The 18,730-nt window shown below is 41.2% G+C and overlaps 1 protein-coding gene and 17 non-coding genes across 21 annotated transcripts in view; all 18 read left to right on the forward strand.

The window, feature by feature from the left end:
- Positions 1–18,730, forward strand: part of LOC5504590 — a 114,506-nt gene that overhangs the window by 62,753 nt on the left and 33,023 nt on the right. For all 4 annotated transcript variants that reach the window (XM_048727877.1, XM_048727878.1, XM_048727880.1 and 1 more), the window contains exons 20-36: positions 8,703–8,875; positions 9,359–9,436; positions 10,168–10,343; positions 10,735–10,804; positions 11,054–11,161; positions 11,275–11,525; positions 12,007–12,115; positions 12,473–12,694; positions 13,322–13,441; positions 14,266–14,361; positions 14,579–14,967; positions 15,538–15,637; positions 15,726–15,812; positions 16,466–16,731; positions 17,109–17,385; positions 17,502–17,730; positions 18,303–18,442. In XM_048727877.1, the coding sequence (XP_048583834.1) occupies positions 8,703–8,875; positions 9,359–9,436; positions 10,168–10,343; positions 10,735–10,804; positions 11,054–11,161; positions 11,275–11,525; positions 12,007–12,115; positions 12,473–12,694; positions 13,322–13,441; positions 14,266–14,361; positions 14,579–14,967; positions 15,538–15,637; positions 15,726–15,812; positions 16,466–16,731; positions 17,109–17,385; positions 17,502–17,730; positions 18,303–18,442 (2,891 nt within the window). The remainder of the gene's footprint in view (positions 1–8,702; positions 8,876–9,358; positions 9,437–10,167; positions 10,344–10,734; positions 10,805–11,053; positions 11,162–11,274; positions 11,526–12,006; positions 12,116–12,472; positions 12,695–13,321; positions 13,442–14,265; positions 14,362–14,578; positions 14,968–15,537; positions 15,638–15,725; positions 15,813–16,465; positions 16,732–17,108; positions 17,386–17,501; positions 17,731–18,302; positions 18,443–18,730) is intronic.
- On the forward strand, positions 150–222 carry Trnar-ccu. The gene has a single exon. It is a non-coding gene; the product is annotated as a tRNA-Arg (tRNA).
- On the forward strand, positions 434–506 carry Trnar-ccu. The gene has a single exon. It is a non-coding gene; the product is annotated as a tRNA-Arg (tRNA).
- On the forward strand, positions 718–790 carry Trnar-ccu. Its single transcript has one exon. It is a non-coding gene; the product is annotated as a tRNA-Arg (tRNA).
- Positions 1,285–1,357, forward strand: Trnar-ccu. Its single transcript has one exon. It is a non-coding gene; the product is annotated as a tRNA-Arg (tRNA).
- Positions 1,574–1,646, forward strand: Trnar-ccu. The gene has a single exon. It is a non-coding gene; the product is annotated as a tRNA-Arg (tRNA).
- On the forward strand, positions 2,141–2,213 carry Trnar-ccu. Its single transcript has one exon. It is a non-coding gene; the product is annotated as a tRNA-Arg (tRNA).
- Trnar-ccu lies at positions 2,425–2,497 on the forward strand. The gene has a single exon. It is a non-coding gene; the product is annotated as a tRNA-Arg (tRNA).
- Trnar-ccu lies at positions 2,708–2,780 on the forward strand. Its single transcript has one exon. It is a non-coding gene; the product is annotated as a tRNA-Arg (tRNA).
- Positions 2,993–3,065, forward strand: Trnar-ccu. Its single transcript has one exon. It is a non-coding gene; the product is annotated as a tRNA-Arg (tRNA).
- Positions 3,279–3,351, forward strand: Trnar-ccg. The gene has a single exon. It is a non-coding gene; the product is annotated as a tRNA-Arg (tRNA).
- On the forward strand, positions 4,978–5,050 carry Trnar-ccu. The gene has a single exon. It is a non-coding gene; the product is annotated as a tRNA-Arg (tRNA).
- Trnar-ccu lies at positions 5,861–5,933 on the forward strand. Its single transcript has one exon. It is a non-coding gene; the product is annotated as a tRNA-Arg (tRNA).
- Trnar-ccu lies at positions 6,145–6,217 on the forward strand. The gene has a single exon. It is a non-coding gene; the product is annotated as a tRNA-Arg (tRNA).
- On the forward strand, positions 6,987–7,059 carry Trnar-ccu. The gene has a single exon. It is a non-coding gene; the product is annotated as a tRNA-Arg (tRNA).
- Positions 7,271–7,343, forward strand: Trnar-ccu. Its single transcript has one exon. It is a non-coding gene; the product is annotated as a tRNA-Arg (tRNA).
- On the forward strand, positions 7,830–7,902 carry Trnar-ccu. The gene has a single exon. It is a non-coding gene; the product is annotated as a tRNA-Arg (tRNA).
- On the forward strand, positions 8,119–8,191 carry Trnar-ccu. Its single transcript has one exon. It is a non-coding gene; the product is annotated as a tRNA-Arg (tRNA).

Here is an 18,730-nt window from a genome sequence, read left to right on the forward strand (position 1 = left end):
GATCAGCATTGATAGCAAAACCTAGCTAGCTCTACAAAATGTACTGCATGATAATCATCGAAAAGTTGTCCCTCGGTAATCTTCTCCCATTTTCATTTTCCTGTTCACTGTTTGAAGAGGGCATTATTTGTTCTGTGAAAACGGTACAAGCCTCCGTAGTCTAATGGATATGACGTCGGCCTCCTAAGCCGAAGGTTGCGGGTTCGAGTCCCGTCGGGGGTGTTCTTTATTTGTTCCCTTTTCGATCAGCATTGGTAGCAAAATCAAGTCTGCTCTACAAAATGCACTGCATGATAATGGAACAGTCATCCCGCGGTAATCTGATTCCATTTTCATTTCCCTGTATTCTCTTTCTCTCATGAAGTTTCTTTTCATTTCTACTCACTCTTCTCTTGTTGAAGAGGACATTATTTGTTTTGTGAAAACGGTACAAGCCTCCGTAGTCTAATGGATATGACGCCAGCCTCCTAAGCCGAAGGTTGCGGGTTCGAGTCCCGTCGGGGGTGTTCTTATTTGTTCCCTTTTCGATCAACATTGAAATTATAATCATCTAGCTAGCTCTACAAAATGCACTGCTTAATAATCGGACAGTCGTCCCTCGATAATCTTATTCCATTTTCAGTTCAATGTATTCGCGTTCACTTATGAACTTTTTTATTTCTTACTCACTCTTCTTATGTTGAAGAGGACATTATTTGTTCTCTGATAACGGTACAAGCCTTCGTAGTCTAATGGATATGACGTCGGCCTCCTAAGCCGAAGGTTGCGGGTTCGAGTCCCGTCGGGGGTGTTCTTTATTTGTTCCCTTTTCGATCAGCATTGATAGCAAAATCAAGTCTGCTCTACCAAATGCACTGCTTGATAATGGAACAGTCATCCCGCTGTAATCTGATTCCATTTTCATTTCCCTGTATTCTCTTTCTCTCATGAAGTTTCTTTTCATTTCTACTCACTCTTCTCATGTTGAAGAGGACATTATTTGTTTTGTGAAAACGGTACAAGGCTCCGTAGTCTAATGGATATAACGCCAGCCTCCTAAGCCTAAGGTTCCGGGTTCGAGTCCCGTCGGGGGTGTTCTTTTTTTGTTCCCTTTTCGATCAGCATTGAAAGCAAAATCTAGTTAGCTCTACAAAATGCACTGTTGATAATCTAACAGTCCTCCCTCGGTAATCTGATTCCATTTTCATTTCCCTGTATTCTCTTTCTCTCATGAAATTTCTTTTAATTTCTACTCACTCTTCTCATGTTGAAGAGGGCATTATTTGTTCTGTAAAAACGGTACAAGCCTCCGTAGTCTAATGGATATGACGTCGGCCTCCTAATCCAAAGGTTGCGGGTTCAAGTCCCGTCGGGGGTGTTATTTTTTGTTCCCTTTTCGATCAGCATTGATATTTTAATCTAGCTAGCTATACAAAATGTACTGCTTGATAATCATCGAACAGTCGTCCCTCGGTAATCTGATTCCATTTTCGTTTCCCTGTATTCTCTTTCTCTTATGAAGTTTTTTTTTTCATTTCTTACTTACTCTTCTCATGTTGAAGAGGGCATTATTTCTTCTGTAAAAACGGTACAAGCCTCCGTAGTCTAATGGATATGACGTCGGCCTCCTAAGCCGAAGGTTGCGGGTTCGAGTCCCGTCGGGGGTGTTCTTTTTTTGTTCCCTTTTCGATCACCGTTGATAGCAAAGCCTACCTAGCTCTACAAAATGCACTGCTTAATAATCGAACAGTCGTCCCTCGATAATCTGATTCCATTTTCATTTTCCTGTATTCTCTTTCTCTCATAAAGTTTCTTTTAATTTCTACTCACTCTTCTCATGTTGAAGAGGGCATTGTTTGTTCTGTGAAAACGGTACAAGTCTCCGTAGTCTAATGGATATTACGTCGGCCTCCTAAGCCGAAGGTTGCGGGTTCGAGTCCCGTCGAGGGTGTTCTTTTTTTGTTCCCTTTTCGATCAGCATTGAAAGCAAAATCTAGTTAGCTCTACAAAATGCACTGTTGATAATCTAACAGTCCTCCCTCGGTAATCTGATTCCATTTTCATTTCCCTGTATTCTCTTTCTCTCATGAAATTTCTTTTAATTTCTACTCACTCTTCTCATGTTGAAGAGGGCATTATTTGTTCTGTAAAAACTGTACAAGCCTCCGTAGTCTAATGGATATGACGTCGGCCTCCTAAGCCGAAGGTTGCGGGTTCGAGTCCCGTCGGGGGTGTTCTTTTTTTGTTCCCTTTTCGATCACCGTTGATAGCAAAGCCTACCTAGCTCTACAAAATGCACTGCTTAATAATCGAACAGTCGTCCCTCGATAATCTGATTCCATTTTCATTTTCCTGTATTCTCTTTCTCTCATAAAGTTTCTTTTAATTTCTACTCACTCTTCTCATGTTGAAGAGGGCATTGTTTGTTCTGTGAAAACGGTACAAGTCTCCGTAGTCTAATGGATATTACGTCGGCCTCCTAAGCCGAAGGTTGCGGGTTCGAGTCCCGTCGGGGGTGTTCTTTTTTTGTTCCCTTTTCGATCAGCATTGAAAGCAAAATCTAGTTAGCTCTACAAAATGCACTGTTGATAATCTAACAGTCCTCCCTCGGTAATCTGATTCCATTTTCATTTCCCTGTATTCTCTTTCTCTCATGAAATTTCTTTTAATTTCTACTCACTCTTCTCATGTTGAAGAGGGCATTATTTGTTCTGTAAAAACGGTACAAGCCTCCGTAGTCTAATGGATATGACGTCGGCCTCCTAAGCCGAAGGTTGCGGGTTCAAGTCCCGTCGGGGGTGTTCTTTTTTGTTCCCTTTTTGATCAGCATTGATATTATAATCTAGCTAGCTCTACAAAATGCACTGCTTGATAATCATCGAACAGTCGTCCCTCGGTAATCTGATTCCATTTTCATTTCCCTGTATTCGCTTTCACTTATAATCTTTTTTCAACTCTTACTTACTCTTCTCATGTTGAAGATGGCATTATTTGTTCTGTAAAAACGGTACAAGCCTCCGTAGTCTAATGGATATGACGTCGGCCTCCTAAGCCGAAGGTTGCGGGTTCAAGTCCCGTCGGGGGTGTTCTTTTTTGTTCCCTTTTCGATCAGCATTGATATTATAATCTAGCTAGCTCTACAAAATGCACTGCTTGATAATCATCGAACAGTCGTCCCTCGGTAATCTGATTCCATTTTCATTTCCCTGTATTCTCTTTCTCTCATAAAGTTTCTTTTAATTTCTACTCACTCTTCTCATGTTGAAGAGGGCATTATTTGTTCTTTGAAAACGGTACAAGCCTCCGTAGTCTAATGGATATGACGTCGGCCTCCTAAGCCGAAGGTTGCGGGTTCGAGTCCCGTCGGGGGTGTTCTTACTTGTTCCCTTTTCGATCAGCATTGAAATTATAATCATCTAGCTAGCTCTACAAAATGCACTACTTAATAATCGAACAGTCGTCCCTCGATAATCTTATTCCATTTTCAGTTCAATGTATTCGCGTTCACTTATGAACTTTTTTATTTCTTACTCACTCTTCTCATGTTGAATAGGGCATTATTTGTTCTGTGAAAACGTTACAAGCCTCCGTAGTCTAATGGATATGACAACGGCGGCCTAAGACGAAGGTTGCGGGTTCGAGTCCAGCCAGGGGTGTTCTTCTTTGTTTCCTTTTCGATTAGCATTTATAGCAAAATCAAGCCTTCTCTACAAAATGTACTGCTTGATAATCGAACTATTATTCCTCCGTGATATGATTCCATTTTCATTTCCCTGCTTTCTCTTTCTCTTATGAAGTTTTTTTCTATTTCTTACTCACTCTTCTCATGTTGATAAGGGCATTATTTGTTCTGTGAAAACAGTACAAGCCTCCGTAGTCTATTGGATATGACGTCGTCCTCCTAAGCCGAAGGTTGCGGGTTCGAGTCCCGTCGTGGGTGTTCTTTTTTTGTTCCCTTTTAGATCACCGTTGATAGCAAAGCCTACCTAGCTCTACAAAATGCACTGCTTAATAATCGAACAGTCGTCCCTCGATAATCTTATTCCATTTTCAGTTCCCTGTATTCGCTTTCACTTATGAACTTTTTCATTTCCTACTCACTCTTCTCATGTTGAAAAGGGCATTATTTGTTCTGTGAAAACGGTCAAGCCTCAGTAGTCTAATGAATATGACGTCGTCCTGCTAAGCCGAAGGTTGCGGGTTCGAATCACGTCGGGGGTGTTCTTTATTGTTCCCTTTTCGATCAGCATTGATAGCAAAACCTAGCTAGCTCTACAAAATGCACTGCTTGATATTCATCGAACAGTCATCCCTCGGTAATCTTATTCCTTTTTTTATTTCCCAGTATTCGCTTTCACTTATGAACTTTTTCATTTCTTACTCACTCTTCTTATGTTGATAAGGACATTACTTGTTCTGTGAAAACGGTACAAGCCTCCGTAGTCTAATGGATATGACGTCGGCCTCCTAATCCGAAGGTTGCGGGTACGAGTCCCGTCGTGGGTGTTCTTTTTTTGTTCCCTTTTCGATCACCGTTGATAGCAAAGCCTACCTAGCTCTACAAAATGCACTGCTTAATAATCGAACAGTCGTCCCTCGATAATCTTATTCCATTTTCAGTTCCCTGTATTCGCCTTCACTTATGAACTTTTTCATTTCCTACTCACTCTTCTCATGTTGAAAAGGGCATTATTTGTTCTGTGAAAACTTTCAAGCCTCAGTAGTCTAATGAATATGACGTCGTCCTGCTAAGCCGAAGGTTGCGGGTTCGAATCACGTCGGGGGTGTTCTTTTTTGTTCCCTTTTCGATCAGCATTGATAGCAAAACCTAGCTAGCTCTACAAAATGCACTGCTTGATATTCATCGAACAGTCATCCCTCGGTAATCTTATTCCTTTTTTATTTCCCAGTATTCGCTTTCACTTATGAACTTTTTCATTTCTTACTCACTCTTCTTATGTTGATAAGGACATTATTTGTTCTGTGAAAACGATACAAGCATCCGTAGTCTAATGGATATGACGTCGGCCTCCTAAGCCGAAGGTTGCGGGTTCAAGTCCCGTCGGGGGTGTTCTTTTTTGTTCCCTTTTCGATCAGCATTGATATTATAATCTAGCTAGCTCTACAAAATGCACTGCTTGATAATCGAACTATTATTCCTCCGTAATATGATTCCATTTTCATTTCCCTGATTTCTCTTTCTCTTATGAAGTTTTTTTTTTCATTTCTTACTTACTCTTCTCATGTTGAAGAGGGCATTATTTGTTCTGTAAAAACGGTACAAGACTCCGTAGTCTAATGGATATGACGTCGGCCTCCTAAGCCGAAGGTTGCAGGTTCGAGTCCCGTCGTGGGTGTTCTTTTTTTGTTCCCTTTTCGATCACCGTTGATAGCAAAGCCTACCTAGCTCTACAAAATGCACTGCTTGATAATCATCGAACAGTCATCCCTCGGTAATCTGATTCCATTTTCATTTCCCTGTATTCTCTTTCTTTCATAAAGTTTCTTTTAATTTCTACTCACTCTTCTCCTATTGAAGAGGGCATTATTTATTCTGTGCCAACGTCTAATGGATATGACGCCAGGGCATTATTTATTCTGTGCCAAAGTCTAATGGATATGACGTCGGCCTCCTAAGCCTAAGGTTGCGGGTTCGAGTCCCGTCGTGGGTGTTCTTTTTTTGTTCTCTTTTCGATCACCGTTGATAGCAAAGCCTACCTAGCTCTACAAAATGCACTGCTTAATAATCGAACAGTCGTCCCTCGATAATCTTATTCCATTTTCAGTTCCCTATATTCGCGTTCACTTATGAACTTTTTCATTTCTTATTCACTCTTCTTATGTTGAAAAGGACATTATTTGTTCTGTGAAAACGGTACAAGCCTCCGTAGTCTAATGGATATGACGTCAGCCTCCTAAGCCGAAGGTTGCGGGTTCGAGTCCCGTCGGGGGTGTTCATTTTTGTTCCCTTTTCGAACAGCATCGATAGCAAAACCTAGCTAGTTCTACAAAATGCAATGCTTGATAATCATCGAACAGTCATCCCTCGGTAATCTTATTCCATTTTCATTTCCCAGTATTCGCTTTCACTTATGAACTTTTTCATTTCTTACTCACTCTTCTTATGTTGAAAAGGGCATTATTTGTTCTCTGAAAACGGTACAAGCCTCCGTAGTCTAATGGATATGACGTCGGCCTCCTAAGCCGAAGGTTGCTGGTTCGAGTCCCGTCAGGGGTGTTCTTTTTTGTTCCCTTTTCGAACAGCATTGATAGCAAAACCTAGCTAGCTCTACAAAATGCACTGCTTGATAATCATCGAACAGTCATCCCTCGGTAATCTTATTCCATTTTCATTTCCCAGTATTTGCTTTCACTTATGAACTTTTTCTTTTTTTACTCACTCTTCTCATGTTGAAGAGGGCATTATTTGTTCTGTGAAAACGGTACAACCCTCCGTAGACTAATGGATATGACGTCGGCCTCCTAAGCCGAAGGTTGCGGGTTCTAGTCCCGTCGGGGGTGTTCTTATTTGTTCCCTTTTCGATCAGCATTAATAATCTAGCTAGCTCTACAAAATGCACTGCTTGATAATAAAACTGTCCTCCCTCGGTAATCTGATTCCATTTTCATTTCCCTGTATTCGCTTTCACTTATGAACTTTTTCATTTCTTATTCACTCTTCTTATGTTGAAAAGGACATTATTTGTTCTCTGAAAACGGTACAAGCCTCCGTAGTCTAATGGATATGACGTCAGCCTCCAAAGCCTAAGGTTGCGGGTTCGAGTCCCGTCGTGGGTGTTCTTTTTTTGTTCTCTTTTCGATCACCGTTGATAGCAAAGCCTACCTAGCTCTACAAAATGCACTGCTTAATAATCGAACAGTCGTCCCTCGATAATCTTATTCCATTTTCAGTTCCCTATATTCGCGTTCACTTATGAACTTTTTCATTTCTTATTCACTCTTCTTATGTTGAAAAGGACATTATTTGTTCTGTGAAAACGGTACAAGCCTCCGTAGTCTAATGGATATGACGTCAGCCTCCTAAGCCGAAGGTTGCGGGTTCGAGTCCCGTCGGGGGTGTTCATTTTTGTTCCCTTTTCGAACAGCATCGATAGCAAAACCTAGCTAGTTCTACAAAATGCAATGCTTGATAATCATCGAACAGTCATCCCTCGGTAATCTTATTCCATTTTCATTTCCCAGTATTCGCTTTCACTTATGAACTTTTTCATTTCTTACTTACTCTTCTTATGTTGAAAAGGGCATTATTTGTTCTCTGAAAACGGTACAAGCCTCCGTAGTCTAATGGATATGACGTCGGCCTCCTAAGCCGAAGGTTGCGGGTTCGAGTCCCGTCAGGGGTGTTCTTTTTTGTTCCCTTTTCGAACAGCATTGATAGCAAAACCTAGCTAGCTCTACAAAATGCACTGCTTGATAATCATCGAACAGTCATCCCTCGGTAATCTTATTCCATTTTCATTTCCCAGTATTTGCTTTCACTTATGAACTTTTTCTTTTTTTACTCACTCTTCTCATGTTGAAGAGGGCATTATTTGTTCTGTGAAAACGGTACAACCCTCCGTAGACTAATGATATGACGTCGGCCTCCTAAGCCGAAGGTTGCGGGTTCGAGTCCCGTCGGGGTTGTTCTTATTTGTTCCCTTTTCGATCAGCATTAATAATCTAGCTAGCTTTACAAAATGCACTGCTTGATAATAAAACTGTCCTCCCTCGGTAATCTGATTCCATTTTCATTTCCCTGTATTCGCTTTCACTTATGAACTTTTTCATTTCTTACTCACTCTTCTTATGTTGATAAGGACATTATTTGTTCTCTGAAAACGGTACAAGCCTCCGTAGTCTAATGGATATGACGTCGGCCTCCTAAGCCGAAGGTTGCGTGTTCGAGTCCCGTCGGGGGTGTTCTTTTTTGTTCCCTTTTCGAACAGCATTGATAGCAAAACCTTGCTAGCTTTACAAAATGCACCGCTTGATAATCGAACTATCATTCCTCCGTAATATGATTCCATTTTCATTTCCCTGATTTCTCTTTCTCTTATGAAGTTTTTTTTTTTTTCATTTCTTACTTACTCTTCTCCTGTTGAAGAGGGCATTATTTATTCTGTGAAAACGGTACAAGCCTCCGTAGTTTAATGGATATGACGTCGGCCTCCTAAGCCGAAGGTTGCGGGTTCGAGTCCCGTCGGGGGTGTTCTTTTTTTTGTTCCCTATTCGATCAGCATCGATTGCAAATTACTTGATAAAAGAACAATTGCCCTACCGTTATCATATTTTCTTATAAATAAATAATATTTAGGATATTTTTGCATGAGATAAAGCCTCACATTCTGTTGAAAGAATTTTAAAGTAGTTTGGCGTGTTCGAGTCCTATTTTTCATACTATTGGTTTTGCTTATTTTAAAGTCCTCTTTTCTATCAATTCATTGATCCGTTAAACCATTGATTCTCTGAAAAAGTATGAAGCAACTGAGGCGACGATGCTTTTGAACTTGAAATTGTTTTTTCAAATCATTTTGACCCTTGCTATTCTTCCGTTTTTAATATTTGATATTCTTGTGTCTATAACAATTGGTCCTGAGGTAATTTATACGCAAGTTCTTTTTCTTTTTTGCCACACCTGTTTTGCGTTATTTTCCTTTCTTAATTTCATAATGCGACGAGTTCTTTAAACTCCACTCACCCAAACTATTGTTTAATTATAGGTATCCCAGCCAGGTTTCAGTCCCAGTGTTTCTCCACCACTGTTTCTTCTACAAATTGCAAGCTTACATGAGAGAAGGCATTGTCTCTGACCATCTTAGTGTCGGGATGCGACTCGCATCCGGAAAATACGAGCTACCGATCCCAGGAGAAAGGCTTTATTCTCAGCTTCCAGGTATACTGCTCAAGTCCTCAGCACCGCGTTGCAAACGGCACCCATGTTGTTGAAAAAAAAAACAGCATTGCTCACTTAGCCTATAATGCACATTAAGATACCTGACGATACAAAATACCCAACAATTTGAAATACCCCATCTGACGCACTTTGTAATAACTGACGCACTTTTTAATACCTGACGTACTTTGTAATAACTGACGCACTTTGTAATACCTAACGCACTTTGTAATACCTAACGCACTTTGTAATACCTGACGCACTTTGTAATACCTGACGCACTTGGTAATACCGGACGCACTTTGTAATACCTGACGCACTTTTTAATGATTGACGTACTTTGTAAAACCTGACGCACTTTGTAATAACTGACGCACTTTGTAACACTCTAGACACTTTAGACCTGTCAACTTGCTATGGTTTTGGATGTGAATGTTGTTCAGACGGATAAGGGTTGTTTTAAATACCTATTTTCGCTTACAGGAAAGAGACAGTTCGAGGTTTCTTTTGGCAATAATGGCTGGATATCAGAACCGGTTGGATCTGACGTTAATATTTTTGGTGAGGAATTAAAACATTTAGGAATATCCAAGACGCACAGGCACAAAAGTTTTACAAATATGCGGGGAGAATTTGTCGTTTTTTGCGTGCTTCTTAAGCTTTTATACCACTGGTGACGAAACTATATTCAGTTACGAAGACAGGTTGATTTAGAGATTCGAGCAATTCACCCCCAAAAATATTGTTACTAAAAGTGTTCACAGACCTCACAGCCTTTTCTTTGAGATGATTCCTTTGAGGCTCATGTGCAAACAAGCAGTATATACCGCCAAACAATTACCAAGGAGACACATGAATGTTGAAGTTTTCTCAAATTATAATACAAACAATATATAAAATTGTCTTTTTTATTTGGGTTTTAATCAAAATTGTTTTTAAAGGGCACTAACATCGTTTTGCCTTATTTTCGTATCTTTCAAAAAACACCAAAATTGTATTTATTTTTTACTTTTAATAACAATAATTCAAACCGCAACCCACTAACTTTGCTCGAATTTTAAAACAATCTTAAGTGTAATCATGTTTCAATCCACTAATTTTTAGAAATTGAGAGAGCCTCCAGTATTTCTTGCTGAGAAATCTTTGTTATTTTATTATATTATTTTTTGTAAATGCTTCTATGTTTAGTCACGTTACCCTGACCATATTGTCCACTATAGTGCTGTGGCGTATGAGAGAGTTTTAGGTGAAGACACACAAGATCAGCTTGTATTTCATTACATAATTTTCAGGAGACTTCCTTTATTGCTGTGATGGCGTGTACTGCCCCAACTGCCCGATGCACATTGTACTCTTGTTAAACGGCCAGCGGTTTGTCCTGAATGAAAAAGCACCAATGACGTGCAATAAGACGAGATTTGGCGTAAGATACGGAGAATGCCTGCAGCCTGGGAACTACTCCGCTTTGGTAGGCAATCAGGAACTAGCTTGATTTAGCAAACGTTCGCCGAAGATCGTTTCTTTCCAGAGCGGTAGACAGTAGCAGGCCTCGAGATATAGTATAGCTTGATCAGCTCTCGCCATGCCACGCTGATTGTTATGACGATTTAAAGTCGCCCTAAGAAGGACTGAATAAACGTCCGATACGTTGGCTTATTTTGCTACTCTGTTCTGGTTCTCCATTTTAATCCTCATTTTAAATTTCAATCCTTTATTCAAATAACGGTGATGGTTTTATTATTATTGGATGGCGCGGGATTATTTCTTTCAACCCCCTCTTCCAACCATTGCTTGCTTCTTTCCCTCAATTCAAGCCTTGTGATGTAGATATGATTATAGATGCTTTTTTACTTTTTCAGGTTGAATACTCTTTCGCGAATGAAACCGTGATGAAAGAGTTGATAAGTGTTGGGACACTGGAAATGAAATGTAAGTTTTTCCCCTCAAGTATCTGTCTTTTTCTTGTGATTTTTTTAGAATATTTGGTGGGGGGGGGGGCACATGCCCCCCTTGCCCCACCCCCTGCTACGGCCCTGTCTGCATGTTTCCCCAATAAAGGAAAAGGTAAAAAAAACATCAAAGGAAATGTTAAGGGCAATTGTTTTATCACCAAAAGTTTTTCGCGGTCAAATCAATATCCTTTATAACTTTTGAATTTATCAATTTTGTTTGTTCTAGCAACTGTTCTCGAGAAGTGCTTTTTCTCCAAGAACTTCTGTGGATGGAAAAATGGGGGTGCTTATAAATGGAAATTGGCAAGCGGAAAGCAACCTTTGGACGGCAAACGTAAGATGGGCAGAAACCTAACCCACTGAAAGTTTAGAATTATCCTGTTGATAATATCAATTCTAGCTTTTATTATTATCATTATTTTCTCTAATACTGTTTTCCATTTTTAGATTACTTTGCTTTCACCGATGCTCAAGATCGTGTTACCATGAAAACGCAATCGTTACCATGGCAACCATTCCAGCGCAACATCGGTGTCTGCCTTAAGTTCTCATACCACATGGGCAACACTTCGGACGGGCACCTCGTGATTCAGTTGCAGATAGACAATCATGTCCATCCGGTCTGGAATCTGTCCGGTTTCCATGGGAACAGTTGGAATGAAGGGCAAGTTTCGTGGAGTGGCGAGCCAAGTAGTAAGGTAAGAGGTAAAAAAAGCGGTAAAAATTTGTTTTAATTGTCATTATAGTCAGTCTGTGCTCATACTGCAAACATAATTAAGTCACTGTGCGGTAAAGTTCTGGTAAAATGCATCGGAGCATATGAGTAGATTTCTAGTGCGTTAACGATAAATTTATCTGCGGTCCATTGTGAGGCCAAAGTGCGGTCACATTGCGATCATAGTATCTTCGAGGTCTGCCGACAGTGAGGCTAATGCTATGGGGTGAGAGTAGACCAAATAAAGCGTGCGCATTCTGCGGTTGCGTCAGTACACTCATAGTTCGGTCATGATGGTCGCATTATAGCTAGTGCCATAATGGTTTCCAGTTCGTTTAAAGATGCGTCCTTCGTGACGTCATAGTGCGCTCAACCACGTTCGTAATGCGGGCATAGTCATAGGGCCGAATTGTTTCAGTTGATTTGATTGTTCTGTAAACAGGCACTCTTTGTGACTTTTACAGGTTGTATTCACAGCATGGGCCTCGCAAAACACTGATGTGCGAGTAGCGATTGCTGAGATCGTGTTTATCACCGGGCGTTGTGCCGTACAGCCACCATTCGCCTTACCAGGTAGGCCGGATGGTTACGTAAGACAATGTAAAACGTGGGCTGTTGCCTTGCCTTGCCTCTGGGGTTCTTACAAAGATTGAGCCAAATCGCTGTCATGGGCAATGGCGGAGCACATGGGCCCAGACATGCCAGTCCAATCTCTGATGTCGTCTAACCAACATCTCCTCTGCCTTCCTATACATCTTTTCCCCATAACCAATTCCTCCAGGATAGCAGTGGACAAGTTTCCCGCTCGAGTTGGCTGTTGCAAACTAATAAATACCAATGATTCGTGCTTCTAAGCGAAAATCTCATCTTAACTACAAAGTAAGCGTAGCTCGTAAAGGCGGCAACATTGCCTTTGCAACCTTTTTTCAGGTCATGAATGCCTTGAGGACGAGTTTGGATGTGAGAACGGCCAGTGCGTCAAGCGAGGACTGCTCTGCGATGGCGACAAGGCGTGTCTGGATGGCTCGGACGAGAAACACTGCAGTTGCCCTTCAAATATGTTTTTATGCCCAAGTGGGGAGTGTATTCCCACTACTGCACTCTGCAACAACGAGAATGATTGCAGTGATAACGCGGACGAGAGGAACTGCCGTAAGTTTTATTGAACTGTTTTTATTTAAGAACAGGGAAAAACTCGAACTTGCATATCAAATTGTTAGTTTTGTTTGCATTTCGTTTAGAAACATAATTAGTCCGGATATCAGTATGTGGATTGGGGTTTAAAGGTTTCTGGATACGACCAAGCGACTGCTTTTTCGTCACGAATTTTTTAGTTTTATATATGCCCATGGACAGAGCAAAAAATGGCATTAAATCTTCCAATTCTCAATATATAAGCTTAAATTTCCGCATACATGGAGTTCATCTGACCAAAAGCTTAAATTCAAATTTTAAAATATATAGAAAATATAAAATTTAGATATTAGCGAGCAAAGTTGGCTTAATTTTTTATAAGAGCCCGACTTCTCCCTAAAAACAAGGAGAATTCATACTTTGAACATTTAAAAATTGCACTTCAAGCCTCATATCTCGAAGGCGAGATGAAAAAAAAACCACATTTTTATATGTTGGTTTACATAACATAAGGAACCTCTATGCAAAAATTCAAGCTTACCGAAGTAAGCATGCCCATGAAAAAAACGACAATATTCATAAATAACCCTATGGAATGTTCGTTATGAACATCGAACCGATAGCTTCTCACTAATGTATTCAAAGATCGTGAGTGCAGCTCTGGTGATGAGTTCCAGTGTGTCGGTGGTGGTTGCATCCGTTGGAGTTCTACGTGTAGAGCTCAGCAACTTTGTCCAGGTTTCACCGATAATCCAGCTATCTGCGGTAAGGACTACCACTGCATTTTAGACGTTTTGTAATTTGTGTTGACAATGAGACACCATTCATTATCACTGATAATTTTTTTTTCTTTAATCATTGTTAAATATTGCAAAATTGATTCAAAGCATAACACTAAGTAACGATTCAAGATATACTATGTATTCTACTAGAAATCACAGTGTAGCATTGCCAAAGTCATGCCCGTACCCAAGATTCTTAGGAGGGGGGGGGGGGGGGGGTGGTGCGAAATGATGATGACGATGATGTTTTATTGGTACCATATAACTTTACATAACGTTAAATGGGTTTCAACCAATAAATTTCTATACTTCCTTTCCTTATTATATTTCCTTATTTCCTTTCCTAATTCAGATATACGAATAAGTTGACCTAATTTTTCCGGGGGGGAGGGGAGGGAGGGAGTTCTCTGATAAAAATCTGACCACCCCCGAAAGAACAAAAAAGGATTTTTTTATGCCTTTGTATCATCTCCACGGGAAATTTATTGTCGCTGTCGGATTTGGCTACATACCATAATCTAGCTTATGCTTTATACTTTTGTCTACAAATAGCACGTCTAATGAGAACCGAAAGTGGACTTTCGGCCGTTTTGTATGGGTACAGGCCTGTACAGGCCGGGTAGAGGCCTGTAAAAAGTTAATGTAGTTAATGCATTTTTACTATTGCTGAGCATATGATAACCTGGGCGAAGAAATAAATAAAAATTATAAAAAAACGAAGGTAGATTGGAGAAGCAGGACAGAAATAGAGCGAAGGAGTAATAGTTAAACGATCTTATTTTGAATCAGATAGCTTTTTTTTTTCAGAATACGCAAACTGTAGTTTAAATAATCTTGGCTGTCGGAGGAATATTGATATCACTCAGGTCAACGAGGAGGAACGGAAATGCAAGCCCTTGCTCAGTACGTATGTGGATAATGAATGTCACGTGAAAAATATTCAACACTTAGAGCGGACCGTTTACGTGCTATATTTCATAACACCAAAGAAGACGACCCCCCATCCACGGCCGCATTGTGGGTTAGGCCCACAGGGAACGCGAGCGCCTTACAATTCTAAGCAGTATAATTGTCAGTATAACAGTTGTCGCCGGACCGACAAGTCTGCTTCTGTTTTCAGCTCGTTGTAAGTTTGAGAATGGCTTGTGTGGTATGACCCTTGATGAGACGTCCGGTCTCAAGTGGTCCCTCGGGTCTGGTAAGACCCCGACAGAGAAAACTGGGCCGAGCAATGACCACAGCACCCTTTCAGATAAAGGTTCGTATCTCTACATCGAAGCATCGGGGCACAAGCAAGATGAGGCTGCACGGCTGGTCAGCGGTGTTCTTGATGCAAATGAAACTGTCTGCCTTCAGTTCTGGTATCACATGTATGGAAGACACATAGGGAGCCTTCGAGTGATTATCACATCGAATACGACAGCAACCTTGGTATGGGAACAGCGTGGGGACAAGGGCGATGTCTGGAGATATGGGCAGATTGCACTGAAGAGCGCGGAAGAGTTTCGGGTAAGTTAATAGTTTCGGGTAAGTTGATAGTTTCGGGTATAAGATCGGCTTTAATTGAGGATGACTGACAGTCCTGTTTCTAGTTCTACTTTGGCCATTTATTAATCGATGGCAGGTGCGGATCCAGGATTTCAAAATAGGGGGTGGATAATGGCCGGATAGACGGCCTGTAACTGATCCAGTGGTTCTTGGTAGGTCACATAGATCTAACAATACTTCAAGCTGAACTGAATTTGTTCATGATTTCCCCATGCGAACGCTTTGGCCGAAACCGAGGCTTGCATTCTTCTTCCTTATATGTCCATCAGGCAAGTAGGGTGGAATTCGAAACTTGACTATTCGGGCAAGATAATCGGGCTGTTTTACTCGGACAAGTTTTGGAGGGCAAATTTATCAAATGTGTTAGCTTCTTGGCAAATTGATCAACTGTGTTTCTTTCGGACATTGTTGCCGAATATTTGCTTCGGGAAAGTAAAGTGAGGGGTTTTCTTCTGGCAAGTTTTCGTTTGCCTCGGGCAAGAACATTAGTTTTAGCTGTCCCATGAGTACATGTTTTAAATGCGTTTTCAGTTTATCATAGAAGCTACGACGACCAATGGAAATAAAGGGGACATTGCTTTGGATGACATGACGGTAATACGGGGATCTTGCAAAACAATCGCGAAACAACGTAAGGAAATTTGATGCTGATGAGAGTATAATTGTGTGAAAGTGTTGTGTTGTATATAGTGTTTTTGTTTTGTTTTTACCTGACTTAGGATCAATGGACTGCGACTTTGAGGACGGGATGTGTGGTTGGACAGGGCATAAAGATTGGGCAATTTTACACTCGGACTGGAGAAATGGTAGGGGTTCGAATCTCCATAAGCTCCCGTAAGGCCTACAGGCAATTAAGGTCAATAACATATTTATCATCAGTGCCGTAGATCAGGGGGTCATGATACAGAAACATTAATATTAGGGGCACAGTGGAAAAATTGGGGGGGACGTGCCCCTAGTGCCCCAACCCCTGCTACGAGCCTGATCATACATACGTTTTGAGGAAGATTTTCATCGCAAGCTGCTGCGTTGTTTCTGCATATCAAGAAAATTTAGCCAAAAATTGCCGTTTTTCCCATACTCGGTCACTTCCTTATAAGGAAACTAATATATTCCTTATTTGGAAAGACCTGCACGATTCTTGTCATTTTTAAGGCTGCCGTATCGCAGGTGCTTCGCAAACTTTATAAATTGTATTCAGAAGAGAAAAACAGTGAATGTGACCATCTTTATTCAATGGAGAAAGCCTCTGAAAAGAAACTAAAATTCTTCGGTACCAGACCCTTAAAACGACAACGGTTTCTTCATATGAGCAGATCGTGCGGGCATGCAGAGGCAACCAACTTATTAGAGCTTGCGAAACACCGTAGCTGTCATACAAAGATACCAGTGCATTTTTATCATATCATACAAAAATAAATTTTAAAATCATTATATTTTTAATTACATTTTCCAACAGAACACCACATCAGCCTGTTACCGGTTTCGGGTTCGAGCTTCAAGAATCTCACTTCGCCGCTATTCAATCAAAAAGGCTTTAAGTGGAAGTGCTTGCGTCTCTGGTATGACCTCCACAGTGATTTATTGCAGCCATGGCTTTTACCAACTATGTACGTCGTATTGGAAACACCGTATAACAACACAGTATTAACTGTCATTGTGAGCTCTGCACATCAGTGGAGATTCCTACAATCCCCCATACCACAGCACCTCAGGAACATCAAGGTGATATTCTTTTTCTGTGTATCCGACCGTAGGCTTATCCTTCCATCTGTGTGTCTGTCCGTCTATCCGTCTGTCTGTGTATTCGTCTGTCTGTCTGTTCGTCTGTGTATCCGTCCTTCCGTCTGCCTGTTCGTCTGTGTATCCGTCCGTCCGTCTGTCGGTCCGTCTGTCGGTCTATTCGTCTGTGTATCCGTCCGTCCGTCAATCTGTCTGTCTCTTTGTCAGTCTTAGTATCCGTCCGTCCGTCTATCCGTCTGTCTGTCTATTTGTTTGTGTATCCGTTCGTCCATCTGCCTGCCCGTTGGCCCCGTCTAGACTACCGAGCTACCGCATGTCAGCATGCTCTGCTAAACACCTTTTCTTAACGTTATCCTTAGATTGCTATAGTTGGATTACATCCTTATGAGGACAGCTATGCACAGCTCAACATCGACAACATCGAGCTGTCACGTGACCTTTGTGAGCCAATCCCTTGGAAAGAAGACAGTACAAAGCACAATGTGACGTGTGACCTTGACCTTGAGTGGTGCGGCTGGAAGAACGTCTACAATGATACTTCCGGTCTATGGGTAGCCTCAGATTACAACGCCACAGCGAGTTACAAGAACTACATCGATGAGTACAATTGGAAGATGAATGACACCCAGTCTAAAGGTGCTTCACTGCTCTACTGATTTGATGCTCTAGATGTTGTAGCATTCGTCTTTTTCGTGGCGTTAATGCTTCTTTACAATGCTCTTCTAGCTTTGCGCTGTTTTGCTTTCTTACAGAACCAGAAGATTCTGGAGATTTCCAGGTCACCTTCCACCGTTACTCGCCAGGGATAATCCAATTCACTAAGATGCCAAGACTGCTTGAATTCTCAATGTGTTTCTGGATCAAATCCTTTTATCAGGGATTCTATGTGGAGTATAAAACAAAGACAGAAATGGCTACAACTTTAGAGTTCGTGGTTGATGTGTTGGACTGGTTGATGTTTAAAATCGGTTCTCAAGTGGGGTAAGAGTTAAAGTGTTCAATCCTCTGTCATTTCTGGTATTTTACTCGTGGAAGAAACCGCTTTTCTCTCATATTTTCTTTGAAACTCTACTGGAGAGCAGGGGAGGGGAGAAAGGGTTAAAGTTTTGATTTAAGGGGCATGCCTCTTTCATTTCCCTGGATATTCTGGGGGCAGGCGACACTTTCACCTATAATCCTCATAATTCTAACACTCCTGGAGGGAGAGGGGAGGGGAAGAACAGTTGCTCCAATACAAGCCAAGGCTCTACAAACAAGTGAATTCCGGATAACACAAAGCTCCAAAGAAAACTGAAATTATCCAGTCAACTTTGACAATACACACTTTGTTACACTTGTTTACCATAAAACGCCTTCCATTTCCAACTAACACAGTAAATTCTTTGACACATCGTCTATCACCAACAATGTCTTATCCATTTCCACATCCCATTGTCACACAAACTAACGTAAGTCAATTTCCATATTCCCCAGGGCCGCATGAACTAACCTAGTTACTTTTCACATCTCCGATCGTCAAACAAACTAACGTAGTTAATTTCCATGTCTTCCAGGGCCGTCCCAACTAACATAGTTGATGGCGCTTGGCACATGGTGTGTTTTGTTTGGGCGGGGCTAGGAAAACCCGTAGTGATCTACATCGATGGCAAAAAGGCCGGTGTTGTCTACCCTGGCTACTACGCTAGAGTCCCAGGTTATTATCATTTACCATTCCTTTGGTTGGGCTTTAATGGGAAGAACTGTGACCTTGTTCCGGTCTTGAAAAAGCTAAGGCTCAGTTTTCTCAATACGATACCCCTAACCCGAAATCAACATATATTTTTATCAGAGCCGTGGCAGGCCTCGAAATATTGGAAGGGGGCACAATACAGAAACATTATGAAAATTTGGGAGCGCAGCCACGCCCCTACTGGTCATTTCCATATATATATATATATATGGTTTATTGACCGGCAATAAGAACAGCTGCGCGGAAGACTAA

The sequence above is a fragment of the Nematostella vectensis genome, chromosome 5 (assembly GCF_932526225.1).
Source record: "Nematostella vectensis chromosome 5, jaNemVect1.1, whole genome shotgun sequence".
NCBI classification, from domain to species: Eukaryota; Metazoa; Cnidaria; class Anthozoa; order Actiniaria; family Edwardsiidae; genus Nematostella; species Nematostella vectensis.